A 24,299-nucleotide genomic window follows, 5' to 3' on the forward strand; every position below is an offset into this window, starting at 1 on the left:
CCAGTGGCAGGTCCTATCTCCTAGTCCTGTCTGGAGCCTCACGCAGCTGTCTGAGCTCAGGCAGGACAATGCTTCTTTTGTATTTACTTTCTCCCTCTTTCACGTTCCCCTACCTTTTTTTTTTTTTTTTTAACCAAGAGCCTTCTCCAGCTACATCCTCCCCCCAAGCTCCCCACCCTCCGGACGCGGCCGTCACGCATGAGCCTCGGAGGATGGGGTCCTCTTAGGGTCAGGCGGAGAAAAATGAACGCAAGAGCTTCCTGGACCGCTGGGACCCGGCTGCGGGCTGGGAAGCGGATTTACTCCAAAACCTCGATGAGCAGGAAAACACCTGTTCACACAGGCCATGTTTACGTCCCTGCCAGCAGGGGTCGGGAGACGCCTGAGGCCGCGAGGGAGGGACCGAGGGGAGGAAGGAAGAAAGGGATTTACAGGGCGCGACCCTCGCCAGAAGGCATTCCTTCACGTCTTCACTATTTATCGGTTCAGCTGCGCGGGCTTGGGAGCCAAGAACAGCTGGGAGACAGCGCCGCGTCGCGCCGCACCATCCCGCTCAGACCACGCCTACCGCCCGGGCCCCGCCCCCGCTCGCGTCCCCGCGCCTGCGCGGCGCTCCCACGTGACGCGCCGAGGCCCCGCCCCGCGCGCCCGCCCCGCCCACGCGAGTGTGGCCTCCGCTTGCCGCGGCGCGAGGTGAGCGACGAGCGCGGGCCGGCGGAGATTCCCGCGCGGGGCGGGGGCAGGGGCCGGGCCGGGCGGGCGCGCGGGGCAGGCGTGGGGGTGGCTTGGGGCGCCGTCCGGCTGCAGGCGGGGCGGGGCGGGGACGGCGGCCTGGGGCTCTCCTGCGGCCTGACGTGGCGGCGGGCGGCGGGCGGCGGGCGGCGGGCGGGACCCCCGGGCGCGACGGGGCGGGAGCTGCGCGGCCGTGGGAACGCCGGCGTCCTGGCCCTGGACGGACGTGTCGCCTGCCGTCCGCGCGCGTCCTTCGGGGCCGCGACCCCAACGCCGCGCGGGCGGCCCTGCAACAGGCGGTGGGTCGAGAGGCCGTCCCCCTGGCGCGACCTTGGACCTCGGCCCGGCCGGCTGGGCCCCTGCACGCCGCGGGGACAGACCTGGACGGACCTGGACGGACCCCGAGGCCGCGCTGTCAGTGCGACGACTCGGCCCGGAGCGCCCGCTGCCGGTCCGCCCGCTCCCAATCCCGGCCCCGCCGCGGGGCGCCTCCTAGCCCTGCTCCGGCCTGCGATCCCAGATGCTCCGGGGCGCATCCCAGCCCGCACTGGCGTAGGCCGCCGTCTGGGAAGTGGGACCCCCGTTCCCTTTGTTGCGGACCTGCTTGCTTCGTGCTGCCAAGGATTGGGCTTCGTGGAGGGCAGACAGTGTTTGGGGCTTTGCAGAGGACGGGGGTGCCTACTCAGTAGATAGCGTTGAGTTGAACGTTCTGCAGAAATGTGTCCGGCTTTGTCATCCATGAGTTCAGGAAAATTCATTTTATGTCCTTCCCTTTGTACCTACTTGGGACCAGATGCCTTCCTGCTCCCTCTAAGGCTCTGAGCAGCACTGAACACAGAGACTTGCTTGTGAAGACCAGAATCAGGAATGTCATGGGGCCGGAGGGAGCTTAATCTATGGAAGGGCTTCATGGTAGAGCAACCCGTGGAAAATGAATAGGTGGTCGAGGGTGCCAGGGAGGCATAGGCAGGGATTACAAAGGATTTGCAGCATTTCACTTAACTTTTTATATTTTGAAAATTTGTCAATTACCAAAAGGAAGTTACACTGTGAAAGGCTGTTCTTTGTGTGTGAAGTCAGCAAAGATTGAAAAGGGAACTATTGGTGTGCTAGACAGTGGTTGGAATCCAGTCTCACACTTTGCTGGTAGGAGAATAAATTGGTACAACCTCTAAGGAGGGTGACTTGGCAATAGCTGTTAAAATGTCAGCTATACATTCAGATTGAAATGATCCAGCAGCCCGTGTCTAGGAAATTTTCCTCAGATAACTGCTGCATATATGGCAAAGCTAAATGACTTTAAGTGTGAAAATGTTGGCAATAGCAAACAATTAGAGGAAACCCAGCTGTCTGAAAAGAACTGGTTAAATAAAATAGTTATCTATACCTTCGACTGAGGGGAGGATATGAAATTACCATGTACAAAAGTTAATAAGTAGGGGAATGTAGTTTTAGAGATTTGCCTGCAAAAGCGTAGATGCCACCTGGAACAGCAGTGGGAAAGTAGTTTTTTCTGGGACAGGATCTGGTCGGGGGTCATAAGTGGGAGGCAGAGCTAAGTTTCATAATACAGTTTTTGTTTTATAGTAGAATCTGTTTTTCATATTTTTCCCCATAACGGTTCAGTAGGAATTGAAGAACACATTGACAGGGGGATAATGGAGGGACATGATTGGGGAGGGCAGACGTTCACAGCCTGTGGCAGGTGCCTCGCTGGCAGGTGGTGCTGTGGCCAGGAGAGGGAGCAGCCCGGCCCCATAGCTTGGTGCCCCCGACCCAGAGCAGCCAGCTGTCCACTGTCATTTCTGGTTGGTTCTAAGATGTGTTTGCAATAGTTGGTTTTACTAACTGTGTTTCTGAGGCCCCTTTTTAAATCTGTTTGCCTTTTTTGAACATACTGACTCAATCATTAGAAGGTATGCTTGAATTTAAAGCACGATGCAGACAATCTCAAATGTACTTGACTCAGAATCTTGGTCAGAGAAGGCAGGGCCTAAAACCCTCCCCTCCACTGCCCCTTGGACCTGTTGTCAATTTTTGCATCCTTTCCTGTGTAGGGGAACGCAGTGTTCTCTCCCAGTAGCAGAGGGAGCACTAGTCTGTGCTGGTGCTTCTCTCTGGTCCTTTAGGAATTTTAGGATGTCCCAAGGGGCTGGGGGCTTGTATTTCGCTTTTCCCAGCTGAGCCTGACACGCGGGTTAGGCATGCAGTGAGTCTCTGCTGGGTAGGGGACCAACCCCGGGTGGTCTGTCTCCAGAACCCTTCTGTTCACGGGAAGTGGAAGGAGATAAAATGGAGAGAAGAATCTTGGCAATGAAGGGACACCCATCAGGACGAAGAGGCCCCTGGTTTGGACAGTGGTGGGAGGGGAGAGGGACTTAGCAGATTCGGGACCACAGGTGAGCGGAGAGAGGGACAGGAGCGAGCGTGGTGACCTGCTGGTACTGCCTACCAGGCTCAGTCCCCTGCCATGTGTCCTGCCAGCTGACAGCCGCGGTGCTGAGGTCCGGAGTTGCGGTCAGGATGGCGGAGGAGCAGGAGTTCGCCCAGCTCTGCAAGTTGCCCACGCAGCCCTCCCACCCGCACTGCGTCAGCAACACCTACCGGAGCGCACAGCACTCACAGGCCCTGCTCCGGGGGCTGCTGGCTCTCCGGGACAGCGGCATCCTCTTCGACGTCGTCCTGGTGGTGGAGGGGAGACACATTGAGGCCCATCGCATCCTCCTGGCTGCATCCTGTGATTACTTCCGGTGAGTCCGCACAATAAGGCCGTGAGTGGTGCCAGCTCCACTAGGTGGACCTGTCAGCACTGACCTCCACCGGCCGGTGGGCTCACCCTGGGCTCCTCCCGCTGCTCACTGTGACAGGGGTCTCAGGGTATGTTTTTCTATCAGCTGTCCTAGCTCTAGGGCATGTCATCTTTTTCCCTTTTCTTTCAAAGACAATGTCTTCAGCTTTACTTGTAATACTGCATTTTAGGAAATTAATTTTCTGCTGTAAGTTTAGTATGTCAGTGTGAAACAGATTTTCTTTCTACTTTGTTTCAGTCTGTTTAAGGCAGGATTGTCTCTCTGCAACCCTGCAGATAAATCCTGGTGTTTCAGCTATAGGAAAGTTTTAAGAAGTCGAGTACATACGGAAACCAATTTTTAAGAATCCTTTTCTTAGAGGTATTGTAAGGGCTTTTGGAGCATTATGTAAATCCTTAAAATTCTTATCACGCACATTCTAAGAAATAAATCCATACTTTAATAAGACACTCTTAAGATATAAAACAATTTTTTTGGTGGGGGAGATGTAATTAGGTTTAGTGGAGGGACTGGGGATTGAACCCAGGACCTGTGTATGTTAAGCACGCTGTCTACCAGTGAGCATACCCTCCCACTCCTGGTATAAAACAGCTTTGATAGCAGTTGCATTCTGTGCTAGGCCTACCCCATTGCTTTGCCACAGGAACAGAGTGGACAGACTTCATGAACCTAGTCAGTCTGTGTGCCGGCACAAACACGCAGCTTCATTTTATCAGTGGGATTTTCCCATCTACTGATGAGAGAGTTACACTAACAGAACTGCCCACATTTAATGGGGAAACTTAAAAACAATACCTTCCCTTTTCTGGAAATGGTTACTTTGGTCCCAAAACAGTGACTTCTCTTGGCTCCTGCCCACTGAGGAGAACAGAGCGGAAGAGAACCAGTGACTGTCCCGTCCTGTGGTTTTACCTCTGGGACAGAAGTGGAAAGGAACCTCACTTTTAAATGACCTAATAATGACGAATAACCTGACATTTTAACTCTGAGATTTTCTTCTACTGTACTCTGGTTTCCCATCATTTCATTAAAAAGCATTTCAAATCCACAGAAACGTTGAAAGAACAGTATCATGACCACCTGGACACCACTTGTCACCATTTGGCCACATTTGCTTTCTCTGCGTTTGTAGCACACACCTTTTTTGGAAGACATTGTGACAGTTTATGCCTTAGTCGCCCCCCTACAGCGTTTCTGTAATGGGCAGTAAGCCCACATGGGCCAGGGCACCTCTTGGGACCTCTGTGAGCGAGGCGGTGCTCAGTACCAAACATGTGCCATCTCCGCAGCCTCGCGATGTGCACGGTTGCCCCTGTTTGCTCCCTTTCTTGGCCACCCACGTCCTAGTCACATCGTCTCACCCCTCGGAGTCCCTGCCTCCCACCCTCCTTGAGGGGCCCTTCTCCTGTGTGACTCACCCCAGCATGGGGCACCTTGGGCAGAGCTGGTGGCACGAGCCCCCCCAGAGGCTGCTGGCAGGGCCGAGCGGAGCTCCGAGCCCGAGACCCTCTGTTTCAGCTCCCGTTCTGTTTGGTTGTTTTGTCTTCAAGTCTTGGTTGTACTTCTCACTTTTTTGTTCTAGGAACTGTTGAGCAAAACATTTCTTTATGGTTTAAGTGCTTCCTGTTCCCCAGGAGTTCATGGGGTGTGTGACCCAGTGGTCAGTGCCACCTTGGGGCAGACGTGTGCAGGGACAGCAGTGTCCCTTCCATGTGTGGGGGTTTCTGCCTGTACAGGCTTTGGGAGACAGGCAGGCCCGTGGGTGGGACAGGGCTGTGGGGAGGACTTGGGACCAGAAGGTTCAGCACTGGGGTCCTCCCCACTCAGGGCCTCCTGGACGCACCCTTGAAGCCCTCGGGGGGGCTCCTCTCCCCGCAGGCCATCCTGACACTGTCACACTGCCGTTCCTCAGGGGCAGTGCGGGTGCCGCCTTTCCCTCGCTAATGTGGACAAGGGTGAAGGGGGCTGTGGGGGGTGCGCGGCCAGGCCCTGCAGTGGAGTCCTGAGCGGCCCGGTGCAGGGTCGGGCGGCAGCCCTCGTCTGCTGTGCAGGGTGCGGCCAGCACACAGGAGGCTGCAGCTCGTTGTGGGTGACAGGGTGAGGTGCTCAGGGGGACCCCCGCCTGCTGGGCCTTGTTCTTGGAAGGATGGCTGGTTCCGAGTTAGGAACCCTTCCTCGGATGTGAGGCATCTGTCAGCGCTCAGCGACCTGGCAGGTGGCCATCCAGACACATGGTGGGCGTGTGATAATGTCCAGTGTCATTCCCGCAGCTGAAACCCTTTCTAAATAAGAAGAAATCTGAAAGCACCTCTGTACCCTTGCCCGCCCCACCTGCTGCGCCCGCGGTAGCCAGTCAGCCCTCTTCATCCGTTCTGTCTCCTGGTTTGGAATTTTCACACCCTCAAAGCTCTGAGACTCAGGGTGGTTTTGTTTTGTTCCCTGTGTTGCTAAAACATCCTGAGTGTCCTCCTAGAACTGTTTTGTTTGTGGATAGCTGTCCAGTGTGTCCAGTCGTTTTATCTTTGAGGTGGGGGCTGAGGGGGGAGGAGTTAGGTTATCCAGTGTCGCCAGGTTTTTGTTTTTTTTTTTAAAAATAAGCTTTGTTTATTTACTTACTGTTTGAATGGAGGTGCTGGGGATTGAACCCAGGACCTTGTGCCTGCTAAGCACGCACTCTATCACTGATCTATACCCTCCCTACCCTGGTTTTTTATTTTTTTAAGTTTTGGAGGTACTGGGGATTGAACCCAGGACGTTGTGCGTGTTAAGTACACACTCTACTGCTGAGGTATACCCGCTGCCCTCCCCCGCCCAGTTTTTTAAAAATATAAGTTTGGCGCAAATTGATCAAGCCATGAAACCCACCCTGAACTGATAATGAGACTGCTTTTCTTTTTTCCACTGTGATGTGTGGGTCTTTATACATTTGGCTTTGGAAATATCACGGTGTTGGGACTTGGGGTCCTGACCCAGGCCCGGTGTGGGGACAGGACATCACAGAGGGCACAGACACAGTCTTTTTCCAGTTGGATGAGACACCTGGCCTCAAGCTTTGGGCGGGGCTTTGAGGGCTGGAACAAGCTGACACAGGAAATGTCCCCACCTTAAGTCAGCGGCAGCTTGCTTGCTTTTGTGACATGTGGCTGTGACATCCTGGCAGTAGAGGGGGCCTCGTGCTCTGTGGTCTGGGTGCCTTCCCCTCACACGGTTGTTGCCCTGCTGGTGGGCACTTGGTGAACATCCTTTTTTTTTTTTTTTAATAAATTTTGATTTTAAAAAACATAAAATTTATCCTTTTAACCATTTTTAAGTGTATGGCTCAGTAGTGTTAGTTATGTTCACATTCTTGAGCATCCAATCTTCAGAACTTTCTCATCTTGTAAAACTGAAACGGTACCCACTAAGCATCCCCCACCCCCTCCTCCCCAGCCCCCATTCCCGTCTGTCTCTATGAACTTGACTGCGCCAGGGGCCTCATATAAGTGGGGTCATGCAAAATTTGTCCTTTGGTGACTGCCTTCTTTCGGTTAGCACAGTGTCCCCAAGGTTCATCCGTGTTGTTGCCTCAGAATCCCCATCCTTTGTAAGGCTCAGTGATACTCCGTTGTTTGTATGCGCTGCATTCTGCTTTTCCTTCATTGGTTGGTGGACTCTGGTTCTTCCCCATCTTGGCTGTTGTGAATAACGCTGCCATGAACTTGGGTGTACAAATATCTCTTCGAGACCCTGCTTTCAGTTCTTGTGAGTATATACTTAGAAGTGGAATTATTGCATCATATGGCAATTCTGTTTTTAATTTTTTGAGAAATCTCCATACTATTTTCCAGAATAGCTGCACCAAATTCCATTCCCACCAGCAGCGCACAAAGGTTCCGTTTCTCCACATCCCACCAACACTTGCTGTTTTCTGCTTTTCTGATACTGGCCATCTTAATGGGTGTTGAGGTATGAACATTACTAAAAATCTTTTTCCAGCTTACGTTTTTATTTTGGCGTAATTTCAGAATTATCGAAAAGTGGTAAGAATATCATAAAATATTAAACATCCACTTTGGGTTAAAAGCAAAAAAAAAGGAATGGATATATGTTTTATTTTTCTTCTGGCCTTTTTTCCTCCCTAACTTACTTTGAAAGATGTCAGTCCTACAGAAGAGGTGAAAGACGGGTCTCCCTGTGCCCTGCGCCCAGGTCATCCATTGTTTCCATTTTGCCATGTGTGTTCACTTCCGAGTAAGTTGTGAAATATGACAGTTTATCTTGAAATACTTCAGTGCACCTCTGAGAATAAGGATCTTCTCCAGAATATCTACGATACCATTATCAGTCTTAAGGAAATTTATAGTCATTCCATAATTTTTTCTGATATTAAGTTCATACTTGAATATTCTTAATTATCCACAAAATGTCTTACATCTCCTCACTTCCCCTTCACTCAGGATCCGGTTAAGGTCTTCACGATGTGTGGGTCCTTTCTTAAGATGATCAAACGCAGCTGAGTTGATCTGTCACCCGCTCCCTGCTCAGGGGGGTGAGGTGGGGTGATCAGCATGCCAGCATTGCGGTCCCCCTCCTCTGCTGTCGGTGTGGCCGGGTCACAGCACCACCAGCAGAGTGCAGGAGAGCCACCTGGGCCTGGGAAAGCTCCCCGAGGGGCTGAGTGTGGAGTGACGTGCCTGCCCGGGTAGGTCTGTGGGGAGTTGGCCCTGCAAGACCGCCGGGAGACCCAGAGGCTGGCTTGGCCACAGGAAGGCCCACCACGCCCACGACACAGGTACCAGCTCTCCACCCCAGTCTAGGTGTGTAATGTGGTCCCAGTGAAAATGCCAAGAGGGTTCCCTGCACATAGTGGTTCTGAAGTCTCGACTTTAAAACGGCAAGCAAGGGCGAGGAGCTTGTTGAGCACCAGGTAACGAAAGTGGACTGGCCGCCCACACCGTGAAGCTGCGGCGGCTGAAACGGCTCTGGTGCTCAGAGCCCAGAGCATTCTGGGAAAGGACGGGAAGCCTGGAAGCGGACACAGACTGTCCGGAACTTTGGAGTGAAGGTGCGTCCCTGGGCGCCATCTGGAAACAGGCAAAGCTGGACCCCTGCTTCCCACCTGCCCCAAGATGAATTTCAGGTGGATTGACAATTTTAGTTGTGAAAGATGAAATGAAAAAACGAGAGGAAGTGTTTTTAAGGACATCTCGGAAGGAGAGAGCCTTTCTAGGTTTGACACAAAATTCACAGGCAAAAAAGAAAACGGTAAGTTCTTATTCAAAGTCTGCAAACTTCTGCATGTTAGACAGCATCATAAACTCACAAGATTCAAGCTAAAGAAAGAAATTCAACTCATCCAGGAGGGAACAAGCTTCTTTAAATTGATGAGACAGAGTCCGACAGAAAATGGGCACAGCATCTGGACTGTTTAGAAAAGAATGTCCAGACGGTTCCTAAGCCTGTGACAACAGACAGGTCCTGTCCAGTTGGTCACGCAGCTTCTCCCTCTCCTCGGGGTGGCCGGGCTGGAGTCTCTGGGTTCTGAGGATGTGGAGCAGGCACCCATCCCCAACCCCGGGGGCATCCGTGACCGTGGCGGCGGTGCTGTCCCAGCGTGAGTGTACAGACCCCTTCGTCCAGCACGTTCCATCCTGGAATGAATCCTTCCGTTCATACCAACAGAGCTCACAGGGCAGGACCGTCCATCGGGCAGATGATTGGAGGTGATGGTAACCCAGGTGGACCCCGGCGTGAGGGGCTGAATCAGTGCTGTCACCTTGACAGAAGTGGGTGCTGTGTGTCCTGATTACGGCCCCTACTAGGGTGTACTGTGGAGTCAAAGCCACAGGCAAAACTAGGCGTGTGCCTGCCTCCCAGGATGGTGCCTCCCTGGGGAGGGGACTGGTGGCCAGAGCAGAGGAAGGAGCGAGACTTTCACCCTTTCCTGTGTTTCGTGTGTGTGTGTGTGTGTGTGTGTGTGTGTGTGTGTGACCTAGCCAGAATATAAACAATATAAAAATAGCCACTCTCCCATCATCTCCGTGTTGCTGTCTCATTTCAGCCCCGATGCCTCCCATGGCCGCCAGCCTCTTCCCTGCAGACACCTGACTAAGGTCACCATCTCCGCTGGGTGTCCCCTGGCGCCCCGCACTGGCGGTGCCAGGATGGGACGCCTGCTGCCCTCTTGCACCCACTGCTCCCAAGTCCGGTCCGCACAGCTGCTGCACCACCCTCCAGCCGAGGGCCTGGATCCTCCGGTGCCCTCTCAGGTCCTCGCTGTGGGCCCGCCCTGCCATCGCTCTCCCCCTGCTCCCCTCCCCAGCCGGGCCCCCCTCAACCAGATTGCCCTGTCGCTGTCCTTCCCAGCATTTCCACAGCCTGAAATGCCTGTTTCCGCGTCTGCTGTCCTGTCTGGCATTAAGCTCCGTGTACGTAGGAATCTCGCCACCTCCTTAGCTGCGGCTACACCAGCTCTGTGAGCGGTTCTGGCCCTTCAGTCGGTGCTGAGCTCGTGCGTTTCACTGTTTCCCGCTCGTTCCGCCTTTCACAGTGTGCCCTGGGCTGCTGTGGTCCAGGAGTCATGCTAATGTGTGCAGCGGAGAGCCAGCCTGATGTGGTCCCTGCCCCCAGCAGCTTGTGGGCATCTCCCGAGGGCTGACTCAGAGCACAAACCAGCGTCCGGTCCTCCCGCTCCTGCCCCGTGGGCTGCTGCTCTGTGGCAGGGCTGGTGTCCCCATGGGTGTAACCCCACCTGTCCTGTCTTTGCAGGGGCATGTTTGCTGGGGGTTTGAAGGAGATGGAGCAGGAAGAGGTTCTGATCCATGGCGTGTCCTACAATGCCATGTGTCAGATCTTGCATTTCATATACACATCCGAGCTGGAGCTCAGCCTGAGCAACGTCCAGGAGACGCTGGTCGCCGCCTGCCAGCTTCAGGTGAGGCTCCCGGACTGAGCTGGCAGACCCAGGCCCAGGCGGGTCTCCCCGGTGCCGCTGGGCAGTGGTGCCAGGGCCTCTTTGTCACTGAACTTTGAGTGCTAGTTTTCCTACAGAATTAGGGAGCTTTCTGAGGCTCTGACAGTGTGACTTAGATTTCAGAAGATAGGGTGACTCTGGGAGGCCCCACAGCCCCCTGTGCCGTCACAGCAGCGAGTGGGCAGGTGGAGCTGAGCCAGGGCGGCCCTCATAGCTCAGAGCCCTGCTGTCTCCCGCATAGCTCGGGGCAGCAGAGCTCTTAGGACACACGGGAGGGAGGCGAACTCTGTTCACCTCCAGCAGCCCGGCTGTGTTTTGGTTTATTTTGAACACACTGGGCTTCTATGCAATGTTGTTTTTAAAGCAGGTTTCACTTGGCATGTCAGCTCCAAGCCCGCAGGCCTGCCAGGTCATGTTTGTTCATATAGCCAATGCCTGTTGGTGGCCTGCCCCCAGTGTGCTGTGCCTTTCATGCTGTCCCCAGGGCGTGGGTCTGAATCTTGGCCCCTGGGTCACCCCAAGTGAATGAGTTCCTTTCTCTGAGCCTCCACCGGAGGCCCTGCTGCTCTGACAACAGGGGCAAGACTCAGGACAGGACAGCCCCTGGGAGCAGGAGCTGCTCCAGGGCCCATTCAGGGCTGCTGGCTCTCACCTGCGGCCAGGGCCGGTGTTCAGGATCCTGGCCCACGAGAGGTCAGGGGTGGTATTTTAGGCAGAGGAGGCCAAGCAGAAGCGCTGCTAAGGGAGGAGTGGATGGTCAGGTGAGACTTTCAGGACCTAAAAGAGCAGCACGATAGGGACATTCCTGGCGGGGCAGACACACGCCTAGCACTTTGAAGGCCTCCATCAGCCCTCATTGTCACCTGGCAAGCACCAAACGTCTTGAATCAGGAAAAATAAAAAGATTTTAAGCACTTATTAATAAGCTTGAAGTTCAGCCGACTTACTCTACACGTGATGATTTGCTTGTTGGTGGTCCTGGGTAGGGGAGGGAGTCCCATTGTGAAAAATTCTAAAATCCTGCAGAACTTAGCAATCCTGGGCAGCCTGCCCGGGCCCTTCCCTGGCTTCCCTGTGCCTTGCTTTGGTCACCTAATCCCAGGCTGTCCTGACCCTGCGGCCCAGTCCTCAGCTCTCACCTGTGCGTGGTCCTTGCACCACCCTGCCCAGCCCTTCTGCATGCAGAGAAGGCCAGCTGGGTGCCCCACACTCCGGGGAGTCCAGTGGGCCTCCACCCAGGCAGGATGCCCTCCAGCTGCTTAGGAGGTCTAGGTCAGGTGCAGGGTGGGTGCCGGGTGTGGTCTCGGAGCACGCCATGGGCAGTTCTGAGCGAGAGGTGGGTCAGGGCCTTCTCCTGGGGTGCCTGGTGGTTCGCTGGGTGTGCAGTTGTGGGGGTCGTGGCAGGAAAAAGGAGCTAGGTGTCTTCTAGAGGCCCCGGGAGAGCTTGGGGAGGGGCGGATGCGGTCCGGGTGCTGCTTCCTGTTGGGTTCCAGTGCTTTGGATCTAAAGGCGGCTGACGCGTGTCGGGGGTCCGCCCTGGGCCAGGTGGTTCCTCTCCACTTTATCCCTGTTTTTTGGATGAGAAAACTAAAGCTTGGAGACACGCTGGAGCTGGGATTTAAGACTTGTCAGGGTGTGGTGAGCCCCGGGTGTCCCCTGTGTGTCAGGGAGAAGGCAGCCAGCCTCCAGGGCAGGGAAGGGTTGGGGGTGAGCTGGGCCAGTGGCAGAGGATGCCAGCCTGTGAGCCCCGGGCCCGCCTCCGTGCTCTGCCTTGGGTCTGACGGGTCTTTTCTGTCCACAGATCCCGGAAATCATCCACTTCTGCTGTGACTTCCTCACACCCTGGGTGGATGAGGACAACATCCTGGACGTCTACCGGCTGGCCGAGCTCTTTGACCTGAGCCGCCTGACAGAGCAGCTGGATGCCTACATCCTCAAAAACTTCGTCGCCTTCTCACGGACTGACAAGTACCGCCAGCTGCCCCTGGAGAAGGTGTACTCGCTGCTGAGCAGCAACCGCCTGGAGGTGTCCTGCGAGACGGAGGTGTATGAGGGCGCGCTGCTCTACCACTACCCGCCCGAGCAGGTGCAGGCTGACCGGCTCCCGCTGCATGAGCCCCCAAAGCTCCTCGAGACCGTGCGCTTCCCCCTCATGGAGGCCGAAGTCCTGCAGCGCCTGCATGACAGGCTGGACCCCAGCCCGCTGCGGGACACGGTGGCCGCTGCCCTCACCTACCACCGCAACGAGAGCCTGCAGCCCAGCCTGCAGGGCCCACAGACTGAGCTGCGGTCGGACTTCCAGTGTGTCGTGGGCTTCGGGGGCATCCACTCCACACCGTCCACTGTCCTCAGTGACCAGGCCAAGTATCTGAACCCGCTGCTGGGCGAGTGGAAGCACTTCACTGCCTCCCTGGCACCCCGCATGTCCAACCAGGGCATCGCTGTGCTCAACAATTTTGTGTACCTGATCGGAGGCGACAACAACGTCCAGGGCTTCCGCGCTGAGTCCCGGTGCTGGAGGTAGGGCCCCCTCGGCCGGGCAGCACAGGCCCAGGTAGCAACCTGGGGAGCAGCTCCGGCCAGACGTGGTCCCGTGGGCCGGGCAGTCAGCCTCTTGAATCAGCTGCAGCTGTTGTGTGGACCGAGGCCCTGGAAGGCGCAGCAGTGTGGTGCGGACAGCCCGAGCACCTACCCCGCTCCTGTCCCCTCCCCTCAGACCTGTTCACTGCAGCTCACCCCGGGGCTGGGTGGGGGCTGCTCTAGCCTGGGAAGGAGGGGACGGGCCCAGATCTCTCCACCTCGCCCAGCCTCTACCCCCACACCCTCCTCCTGGCTTCCTTCACCTGTCCGCCTGACTTCTCTCCTGGCTCCAGAGGACCAGGACAGCGGCGGCCTGTGGGCCTGCTCCTCCAGCGCAGAGCAGAAGAGGCCTGCAGACAGTACTGAGCCTCCTACTGAATTTCCCCCAGGCCCCCTGGGCCTGTTGTCCGCTGTGTGCTGAGCACGAGGTTCTGGGGGGGAGGCCGTGATCCCATAAATCCATTTCTCTGCCTAGAGCAAGGGAGGTAGGCCAGACCCCTCACTGCTTGGGTTTCTTAGGATTTGGCTCCTGTGGGAAGTTTCCAACCCCTATAAGCTGAAAGGTGGCAGCACACAGAGAGATTGCCACCTGCTTCCGGCAGCTGTGAGCCAGGTGGCCACTGCCTTCATGTCCCTATCACATCTTGGGGCCAGGATTGGGTCCTGCGGTGGGGGTTGGTGAGACTTGGCCAGGCGGACTAGGGTGCAGAGCAACTGACAAGGTGGTGGGGAGGCCCCAGGTCTTGTCTCTGTAGAGGGAAAGGTTCATCCATCTCCCAGTGGACTCATCACTGCCAGGTGGACCTTACTTTTATTTAAGAGTCTGGTCCTCTGCCTTTCCCTTTTCACAGGTAGGGTCAGGTTCTGTTTCTAGGCAGGCGGCATCACTCCAGTGCCCAAGGTCCTGTGTTCCTAGCCTGCAGTAGGTACTGCATGGGAAGTAGCGGTGGTCGAGGGTGTCTCACTTGTGTTTGGGACGAAAGCTAAAGAAACTCCTCTTTGGAGTTGGTCTCTGTGGAAATAGAGCCCTGACCAGGAGGCTGCCGTTGTGCAGGGCTGTTGAGCAGGCATGCCCAGCGGCTGATGCACAGGTGGAAGCTGGGCAGGGCGCCAGACAGATGCAGTTGGGGAGTGGGTTGTGGGCCTTGGGCTCATGGATCCTGGCCCCTTGGGGTTTGTGGTCACCTGTGTCCACTCAGCACCCCTGCCTTGTACCCAGCAGAGTGGCGACCTGGGGCCTGGAGAGTCGGGGAAGGGCGGTGGGAGGCCCCCAGGGAGGGCCCGGCTGGGGCAGGTGCTGGCTGCTGGAAGGTGGGGCTGGCCCTGGGCTTTCAGGAGCCTTGGCTGCGAGGCTCAGGTGTGAGAGTCCTGGTGTGAGCAGGGGCGTGGCTGGTGAGGGTGGGTGGGATGGGCGCTGTCCCATGTAGTCCCGGGCAGGGTAGGTGAACAGCCATGGTGGGTGGGCAGCACCAGCAGTGTGAAAAGAGGGTGCGCGAGGTGGTGGCTGGGCGTCCTGCAGCGGCTGAGGTTACCTGGGTTGAGGAGGTGAAGCCTTGTGAAGGCAGAAGGGGGCAGGGCTGGGGGGCAGCTCCATGCCAGGTGCTTGGGCGTGAGGTTTTGTCACGCAGGTTGACGGGGAGAGGAGACTGCAGGGCTCTGATTTGGGACAGCTGTGTCCCCTCGAGAGGGGTGTGGAGGTTGCCCTGCCCCCGCCCCCACCCTGGGCGCCCCTTAGCCCAGCGGGTTGTTCCTCCAGCCAGCCAGCCCCCTTCCTGGAGGTGCCCACAGCCAGGAGGAGCTGCTGGGGAGCCGGGGGATGGGCCAGGACACTTAGGGGATGCCTTTGAAATGCCAGTGTGGGCAGGGCTGTGGCCTGGCCTGGACCACACGTGAGGAAGTACCGGCTGGAGACCACTCTGCCCGTCCAGTCAAGAGGCCATAAATAGGGACATCATTGATGGAGGGCGGGGCTTTGGGGTCCTTAAGGTGAGACAGGTGAGACATGGCTGTAGGGACAGCCATGGGGCAGCTTGGAAGATAGACAGTTGGGGGCCTGGAAACTGCCCACGAAGTTACCCCTGGAAGAGCCTGGCGCCCTGGGCAAAACCCAGCAGGCTGCGTGCAGGGGACACACTTGTGCTTGAGCTCCAGCATCAGGGGCAGCTGGGGAGGGAGGAGCCGGGTTCCTGGGCACAGCTGGAGGTACAGGCCCGCTGAGCTAGCGCTTGCGTCCGTGATATGCTGGCCCCCTGTCCCCACCAGGTACGATCCAAGGCACAACCGCTGGTTCCAGATCCAGCCCCTGCAGCAGGAGCACGCCGACTTGTGTGTGTGTGTCGTGGGCAAGCACATCTACGCTGTGGCCGGCCGCGACTACCACAACGACCTGAGTGCCGTGGAGCGCTACGACCCTGCCACCAACTCCTGGGCTTATGTGGCCCCGCTCAAGAGGGAGGTGAGGGAGCCCCTCCCAGAGGCCTTCTCCACCCACATTCCGTTCCTCACCGGGCTGTGCAGGGCGAGCGGGAGGCCGGGAACCGGGTCCAGCGTCAGTCACAGCCCTCCACATGTTCCACCCTGAGATTGGGGCGGGGGCTCCTGAGGTTAACCCAGCACCTGGGGAGAGGCCCCATCCCCCAGGTTCCACCCCTTCTGGCTTTGCCACCTGGGCCCCAGGCAGCTGCTTTAAGCCTGCAGTGTCCCCCATCTGTCCCTCAGCACGTGAGGTGAGCTGGGACGCGTCCAGAGATGTTAAACCAGAGGGACGCCGAGAGGCCTCCGACCTCCCCCACAGGCCCCTGGAGGGTGGGGCCTTCGAGAAGCCAGAAACACTTCAGAGGTTGTATTTTTCAGGTTTTTAAGAAGGAATTATGTGCCTCGTGCATAATACTTTGGCTTGTTCCAGTTTGAAGATGTTTAAAATGTGCTCACCACACCCAGTCAGTGCTCTGGGGAGGCGCCCTCTCACCTTCTGGACTCAGGGTGCGGGTCCCTGGCCCCCAGACCAAACTAGACATGAGATCCCAGGGCATGAGGGGGTCTTGCGGGTTCCCGTGTGCATCCCAGGCCTCAGCCTCAGCCAGGGGCTGGAGCACTGCTGGGCATCCTGAGCGCCCCGGGGCAGGGGCAGCCCTGCTCCAGGCTCTACCACGCTGGCCTGGCCAGGGACCTGGTCAGGAGCTCCTGCCTTGTCTCTCACCTGAACTCCTGTCTCTCCCCCCTCCTCTCCCCCCCAACCTTCCCTCCTCCTCTCCCGCCCCTCCCCCAGCCTGGTGGCCTCTGACAGGCCAACTCCTCCCTACACCCACAGGGTCTACCAGGCCAGGGGTTCCCACTGCCAGTCCTCCCAGCCAGGGAAGGCCCACCTGCCCCGTGGTCCTCAGCCTCTTTGGGGAGGAAGACCCTCTGGAGAATACTTCCAACCCATTCTTGGGCAAGGGGCAGGTTTTGCTTGGAGAAAACGGGGGTCCTTGAGACCTGGTGGCCATGGGCTCCATCCAGGCAGGGAGGGGGGCGGGGTGGGGCTCAGGGGCTCTTTGTCCAGGGTTGAGGGCGAGGTGGGGAGGCTGCACTGCTCAGAGTGGCCACAGAGGGGCAGCCTCGGCCTGCAGCTCGCTGCTCCCTGGTGTCCAGGTTCCTTTCTGTCCGTCCTTGGTGCAGCAGCCCTGTGTTAAGCACCTACTGTGTACCAAGTCCTAGGGATCCAGTGGTGATAAAAAGTGGCTCAGGTCCCCCCATGCTGTTTACAGCCTAGCAGAGAGACCATTCAGCCACTAAACAGATCAGTGCAGGGGGTGCCGTTGAGGGACTTGCAGGCTGAGCTGAGTGGTACTTGGGGAGCAGCTAGGGCCAGATGGATTGGGCGGACTGACTGGGGACAGTCGTCAAGGAGCTGCCAGTGAAACCATTCCACAGGGCACCGCAGCCGTTGGGAGAGCAAGGACAGACCTTCCAGGCCAGGAGAGGCTTCCAGTTTATCCTGAGGAAGGGGAAATATGGCGGGAGTGGGTGCTCATGAAGAGAAGGGGTTTCAGGAAACAGGCCCCGGGCCCTCGGGTGGTCCAGGCGGAGGTGATGAGGGCCTGTGCTGTGGTGGGGGGCTGTCGGGAGGAGGGCGGGGTCAACTGCAGCCTGGGGTCAGCCGCCCCAGAGCTCCACTTGCAGGACACACGAAAGTGCTTGGGACTCCAACGATGAGGGGGTCACTGGAGGCTCAATCAGAAGGCAGGTTAAGTGGATGATTGAGGATCATGGAGGAAAACTAAACATGACACGGCCTGGCTCAGGACCGGCAGCCAGGGACGCCAGGCCAGGGAGAAGTGGCAGGCAGCCCCGGGAGGAGAGGCACAGGCCAAGACAGGACGAAATGGAGACAGGCTCTCAGCTACCAAGGCGGGGTGCAGGGAGGGGAGGGATGTGGTGCCGCCCGGCCCGAGTCAGAGGCCCCAGGGTGGGTGGGAGGAGCATGGTGAGCTCGAGTCCGACCATGAACCTGGGAGCCACGCCCGAGGGACGTGAAGCCCCGGTCAGCCGGCCGAGGGGGTTGGGCCGGGCACGGAGGACACAGGAAGGCACGAGGTGGCGGGGCCACAGCAGGCACAGGCCCACTGGACAGTCCCGACAGCTGGGTCCCCATGGCCTGCTGATAACACCGGGCAGTGCCCTGGGCTCCGAGACGCTGACTGGGGACACTCATCACAGCGATCACCGGGATGAGGACGCCCAGGTTCCCCGCGCTGCTGGAGGCCTGGAAGAGAGCAGGACAGGGTCACCGGCGGGCGTGTGTGTCCACACGAGAAGGCCGCCTGGTGCAGTTACGAGAACTGGACGCCTTCCTCTGAAAGAAACGACGAGTCGGGTGTGTAGCGGCAGGGAGAGAACGCCCAGCAGCAGGTGACGGCACAGACCTGGCACCTCTGCGTGGACGCCGCGTCTCCTGGGAAGGCGCCCACCGCCGGTGGTAAGCGGAAGAAGACGGCCTGAGCGTCCGCTCCCACACAGAACCCACCACGCGAAACAGACGTTTACGCTAAACGTCTAGGAGGAAGTCTGCAAAGATGTTAACGATGATCATACCTGAGGGGAGCGATTTGGGTGCTTTTCAGTTAATCATTTATACGTTTCTGTACCTTTCCTACAACATACACAGATTCTTTCCAAGTTTAGGAAAATCTGATGGCTACTTAAAAATCGCTAAGTAAACCGTAGTCCAGACACACAGATATGGCCACGCGGGGCTGAGACGGGATGGGAGGTACAGAGAGTGGCAGAGGGAGTGGCCCTGGGGCCCGGAGGTGTCCTTGACGCAGCTCCATGTTAATGGGTGGGAAGACTTGAAGATGTACATTTTTCCCAAATGGATGTGTTTGACTCAGTTGCTATCCCAGTAAGAGGTTTTGGAGACGGAGGAGGGATTCTAGAATTTATGCAGAAAAGCAGAGGACCTAGAACACCTCAGATACTTCTGGAAAACCATAGAGTAGGAGGGCTCAGTCTACCTGGTTTTAAGACTTGCTGGATACAGTCATTATGACCATGGTCTTGCGGGGGGCAGACAGGGAGGTCAGTGGACCAGAGTGGAGAGCCCAGAAACAGACCCGCGCAACTCACCCACTGATTTTTGACAGAGACACAAAAGCAATTGAACAGAGGACGGTCTTCCCACAGACAGTACCCGAGCAGCTGGACGTCTGCAGGCAAGAAAGTGAACGTCCACCCAAGTCTCATGCCTTGTACAAAAAAGTAACTCACTATAGCTTCCAGACTTCATGTAAAGCTAACTAGCATTTAGGGGAAAAAAAGAGAATTGCCTGCATCCAGGGCTCGGCAATGTGTGCTTCAGCTTGACCCCCAGAGCTCAAGCCATAAAGAGAAGAAATGATAAGTTGGACTTCATCAAAACTGCACACCAAAGAAGCCTCAAAACTCGTCAGTAAACAAACACCTAGAAAAGGCAGCAAAAGACTTGCGGAGACATTTCCATGGTGAGGGTACAGCCATGGCCCGGATACTCAGGGATGTGCGCCGTCACTGGCCAAATGAAAAAGCCACAGTGTGGACACCACCTGTTGGAACAACTGAACTGAGAAACGTGACGGTGTCCACTGCTTGTGGGGACACAGAGGGACCGGACGGCGGACACGGTGCTGGTGTGGGCGTGAGTGGTGCAGCCTCGCCAGGAGAGAGCCTGGCAGCATCTCTAAAAAGTTTACTTTCACAGACAGCAAGGACTTTGCACAGTGCAGGGAACTCTGTACAACAGCTCATAATAACCTAGAATGAAAAAGAATGTGAGAAAGAATATATGTATGTATAACTGGATCGCTGTGCTCCACACCAGAACAAACACGACACTAAATCAGCTCCACTTCGATAAAAAATAAGGAAGGAAATAAAAAGCTAACTTTCAGCTACCACGTGACTCAGCCGTCCTGGGCATTTACCCCCAAGAGACAAAACTCTCTGTGCACAAACACTTAACAGTGGATTTACTGGGAACAGCCAGAAACCAGGAACTCCTCAGCTGTCCTCCCGCAGTGAGGGGCTGACCAGGCTGGCAGGGACACAGGTGGGGACCACCGGCCACAGCAAGGAACCCAGGATGCACACGTCCACGTGGACGAGCCTGGGTGGTACAGACGCCCGTCACCAAAGGTCACGCAGCACGTGAGTCTGTCTGTGTAACACTCAGGAGGACGACATGGAAGACGGCTGGCGGTGGCCAGGGATGAGGGCAGGGGTGATGGCAAATGGCAACATGGAGGCTTCTCATGGAGACAGGTGTCCTGTGCCCTGACTGGGTCGAGGTCAGCTGAGGTGATATTGTGCTGAGTTACACACGCTCTTACCGCTGGGCTGGGGAGTCGGGGTGAAGGACACATGGAGTCTGTTACTTCTTCCCGCTACTTGTGAACCTGCACTCACCGCAGGATGAAAACTTTAAGTAGAAAAGCAGCCGCAGGGAGAGGGTATAGCTCAGTGGCAAAGTGCATGCCTAGCATGCATGAGGTCTTGGGTTCAAACCCCAGTTCCTCTGATAAATAAATAAACCCAATTACCTCCCTCCACCCCAAAATTTTTTTTTTTAAAAAAATTGAAACAAAAATTTAAAAAGCCTCCCCAGATCCCCAGCCCTGATGGGAGAAGACTAACATTCCCCTGGTGTGTGTCCTGCCCCCTGCTCTGTCCCCTGCCCTCCACCCTTTCCCCTCTCCAGTCCCTGGCTGTGCCACCCTCTGCCTGGGTAACAGGCCTGGAGCCTCCACGCCCCCAGCACATGGCCACAGCGGGAGGGCCTGGCTGGCTGTGAGTGAGTGGCTCTGAGAGAGGAGGGCTAGGGTGGTAGGGGCTGACTGGGCAGCCAGGAGGTGCTCCCTGTCCCCGTGCAGTGAGTGGAGGATCCAGATCCCTCCCATCCCCACCCCACATACCAGTAACTTAAGATCCTTCTTCCGTTTTACATCTCCCTTTGTGCTCACCAAGTCATTGGGAGTTACGTGTAAACGAGAAAAGATTTTGGAAGTGGGGTCAGCAGGCTTGGAGGACTGGCTGGTCTTCGGGAGCTGGGGAGAGGTGGTGGCCCCTGGGCGTGGGTCCAGGGTTGGACTCCCTGAAGACGATGCTTTGATTTTCTTTGGGTACCCCAAGTAGATGTCTCCTTCGGGAGCAGAGAAGAGTCAGAGATTCTGTTCTTCCCCTTGTGGGAGCTCAGTGTCATCTCCGGGTGCTGGAGTTGTCCCCCACTGGGCAGAGGTCGGGGTGGGTGGCCGGCACTGCCCGTCTGGTGAGGGTCCAGGGAGCGTTCCCGTCAGGATGTGGGGGGCGGTGGGTGCAGTGGCCTGGGCGCCGTCCTCTCCCTGCAGGTGTACGCCCACGCAGGTGCTGCGCTGGCCGGGAAGATGTACATCACCTGCGGTCGCCGCGGGGAGGACTACCTGAGGGAGACACACTGCTACGACCCGGGCAGCGACACCTGGTGCAGCCTGGCCGACGGGCCAGTGCGGCGGGCGTGGCATGGCATGGCTACTCTCCTGGACAAGCTGTACGTGGTCGGGGGCAGCAACAATGATGCGGGCTACAGGAGGGACGTTCATCAGGTGAGCAGCGCCGCCCGCCTGGCTGTGCTCCCATCCCGTCCACTGGCTCCTGGCCAACAAGTATCTGCCACGTGGGTTTTTCCTTCAGTAGACTTTATTTCTCAGAGCAGTTTCAGGTTCACAGCCAGACTGAGCAGGAAGTGCCAAGATTTCCCGTATGCCCGCCCCCCAGCACCCCCACCAGATGGTGTAAGCGTTGTGATGGATGAACCTACCTTGGCACATGGTCCCCCGGAGTCCAGAGCTCACGTTAGGATCTCCCCCGGCAGCACAGGCTAAATGGATGCGTCCACCATCAGCGCCACGCAGAGCAGCTCTGCTTGCCTGTATTATTATTAGACTAATTGTCAAGTTACCGTAACCCAAGGCAGAGCTTTCACAAGTGGAGACGGGTGAAGAAAACCACCTGTAATCCGGCCGTGTGCCACAGGTTCCACTCCTCCTCCCTGTGCGTGGTTCCCCCTGTTGTCTCAGCGTCATTCTGTTCTTGTGGGGTGTGTTGTCCAGTTTAACACTGTCTCCATAGCCACCCCACCTGGATTTCAGTTTCTTGTGGTTGTGGGACTCAGCCCCGAGTCCCTTCTCAGCTTCTGGAAGCCTCCGCGTTCCCTGGCTCAGGGCCCTTCCTCTGCTGAGCCGGCAGCGGCAGCTTGTCCTCCCTGCCCGCCCAGCACACCTTCCCTTTTGTTTCAGGGGCTTATGCAGCTAGTGGGTCCACCCCCTACCACCCACGCTGACTCCCCCACCCCACGTGCACCCCCTGCTCAGTCTGCGGGGCCCCTTTTCTGCATAAAGTAGCAGGTCCCAGGGAGCTGGGCACAGGCACCTCCCTCCGTAGCCAGAAAGCCAGAGGTGGTAGCCTCCGAGTTGACGGCCGGCCTCCATGTGGCTCTTGGGAATCTTGCATGTTGCGATCCTGGCTGGGCAGCCAAGTGCACGGTCTCGGACGCCTCGGTGCGCCTCCGCCAGCGTGGGGCCTGTGCCTTGTCCCCTGCCTCCCTGTGGCTGCTGGTTAACGGCTGACAGTTTGTCTGTGACATTTTATTTTGCATTTCTTGGCTTACTATAGGTTGGACGTTTCTCGTGTATTTGTTCACTGTATGGGGTCATTTTGAAGACAGGAGAATGTGGATGGTCATTATTAGTCAGCAAGCACCTGTTTACTATTTTACCTGCACCTCCCTTCGTGGGGTGCAAATCTTCAACTTCATTGGGGGTGGGGCGGGAGGAATGAGCCGGGTCCCCCAGCAGAAGAGATACCTGCATGCCTGACAGGCCGCAGGCTGGTGGAGGGTCTGGGCCCAAGCCCTTCCTCCTTCCTCCAGGGGTGCGTTTGCGCATGGCCCCACTGTGTCTCTCAGCCTCCTGGGAACCCAGTGCCTGGCTTGAGCAGGCTTCACTCCCGCCTTGCCTTGCAGGTGGCCTGCTACAGCTGCACGTCCGGACAGTGGTCATCCGTCTGCCCTCTCCCGGCGGGGCACGGGGAGCCCGGCATCGCCGTGCTGGACAACAGGATCTACGTGCTGGGCGGCCGCTCGCACAACCGGGGCAGCCGCACGGGCTACGTGCACATCTACGATGTGGAGAAGGACTGCTGGGAGGAGGGGCCCCAGCTGGACAACTCCATCTCGGGCCTGGCGGCCTGCGTGCTCACCCTGCCCCGGTCCTTGCTCCTTGAGCCACCCCGAGGGACCCCTGACCGCAGCCAGGCCGACCCGGACTTCGCCTCCGAGGTGATGAGTGTGTCTGACTGGGAGGAGTTCGACAACTCCAGCGAGGATTAGGGTCCCGGGCTGGTGTCGGGGGGGAAGGGTGATGGGAGCCCCCAGGGGGCAGTGGGGCCTGGCCGAGCACTTGACCCCAGGGTGGCGCTCCCCCCAACCCCAGGCTCCATGGGCTCGAGGCTCCTGCCACCCTTCCTTCTTACTGCCCATCAGCAGGTATTTTTGGGGCTCTGCAGGTCTGGGGCTGTGGATTACCCTAGGGTGGGGCCCTCTCCTCACCGGGAAGGGGCGTGCTGCCTCCAGCTGTTCTGGCCTCCCCGCTCCCTGGTCCTGGTCCCTGCTGGGCTGAGAAGGCACTCTTCTCCCAAGGGACCTAGGGACTGGCCCCTGGCAAGGGGCCTGAGGCACATCTCACCCCTCCTGTGGGCAGGAGGCAGCAGCTGGGGGCTGGAGGGATGGCACGTTCCCAGGGACCTGAGGGGGCAGAGAAAAGTCACTTTGCCAAAATTTGGTTTTAGTGAAAAGATCCCCTCTGGCTGGGCTTTTCTGACCCTGTGTTGTTGATAAATGAAATAAATCATCTGACCCCAGGTGTGCACTGCTTTCCTTTGGCCCTGGCCTCACTTCCTTTCACAGCCTGTTCCAGGCTACAGCCTCAGGAGCCTGGTTTCCAGTCAGAGCTGCTGGAAGCAGTGGGAGGCTGAGAGCCGGCCCCCAGGCTAGAGGCATCCCCAGGACACCCACCCCGCCCTGGTGACAGGGTAAGCCCTTTCCCTGGTGAAGACCTCTCTGAACTTTGGGGATGGAGAGAAAGACACACTTCCTGATAGCCCCGCTGGGCCCGGGCCTGCCCACCTCCTGGATCTGAGTGCATGGTGGGTAGGGGGACCTGCATTTCCTTCAGGTGACTCTCCAGGCCCTTGCTCCTGCAGTGGGTGGGATCCTCGGGCAGGCAGGCTGGGGTCCTGCACAGCCCAGCCTCTACCTGAACACTCTCCCTTCCTGTTGGCCACAGTCCTGCAGACAGTTGTGACCCCACAGGCTCATGGACTGTGCATAGGGTGAACCCCCAGGGCTCTGTCCTCTCCTGGTGCCTGGGATGATGGGGTCTTCTCTGTCCATGTTCTTGCCCAGAGCCTGCTGTGCTGGCACCCTGTAGTGGAGTGGGGGGCAGGGGGGCGACGTGTGCTCTCATGGGAGGAAGGGCACAGGGGTGCAGGCAGCTGGCTGCTCTGGGCTCTTGTGGGGGCACCCCAAAGTCTGGGGGGTGGGGGGTGGGCAGTTGCTATCTCAGGGCCCAGTTACCCCCAAGGAAACAGCCCTGCTCCCAATCCCCATGTGACATCGTGCACTTACTTCCCTCTGGAAAGCCATCCTGGCCAGAAATGGTCGGCCCAGGCTCCTG

The 24,299-nt window shown here is 57.5% G+C and overlaps 1 protein-coding gene across 5 annotated transcripts; it reads left to right on the top strand.

Moving 5' to 3' along the window:
- Positions 1-579: 579 nt before the first annotated feature.
- KLHL22 (kelch like family member 22) lies at positions 580-23,484 on the top strand. Of its 5 annotated transcripts, none has more exons than XM_074356455.1 (7): positions 580-693; positions 3,217-3,482; positions 10,290-10,455; positions 12,296-13,014; positions 15,337-15,529; positions 20,937-21,170; positions 22,589-23,484. In XM_074356455.1, the coding sequence occupies exons 2-7, from the start codon at positions 3,256-3,258 to the stop codon at positions 22,952-22,954; spliced, it is 1,905 nt and encodes a 634-aa protein (XP_074212556.1). In that variant the 5' UTR covers positions 580-693; positions 3,217-3,255; the 3' UTR covers positions 22,955-23,484. The 5 variants fall into 5 exon arrangements, with proteins under 5 accessions (XP_074212556.1, XP_074212559.1, XP_074212557.1 ...); XM_074356458.1 differs by lacking the exon at positions 580-693 and adding an exon at positions 878-1,031; XM_074356456.1 differs by lacking the exon at positions 580-693 and adding an exon at positions 1,048-2,540.
- The last annotated feature ends 815 nt before the right edge of the window (positions 23,485-24,299 follow it).

Source organism: Camelus bactrianus, chromosome 32 (genome assembly GCF_048773025.1).
Source record: "Camelus bactrianus isolate YW-2024 breed Bactrian camel chromosome 32, ASM4877302v1, whole genome shotgun sequence".
Lineage (NCBI taxonomy): Eukaryota > Metazoa > Chordata > Mammalia > Artiodactyla > Camelidae > Camelus > Camelus bactrianus.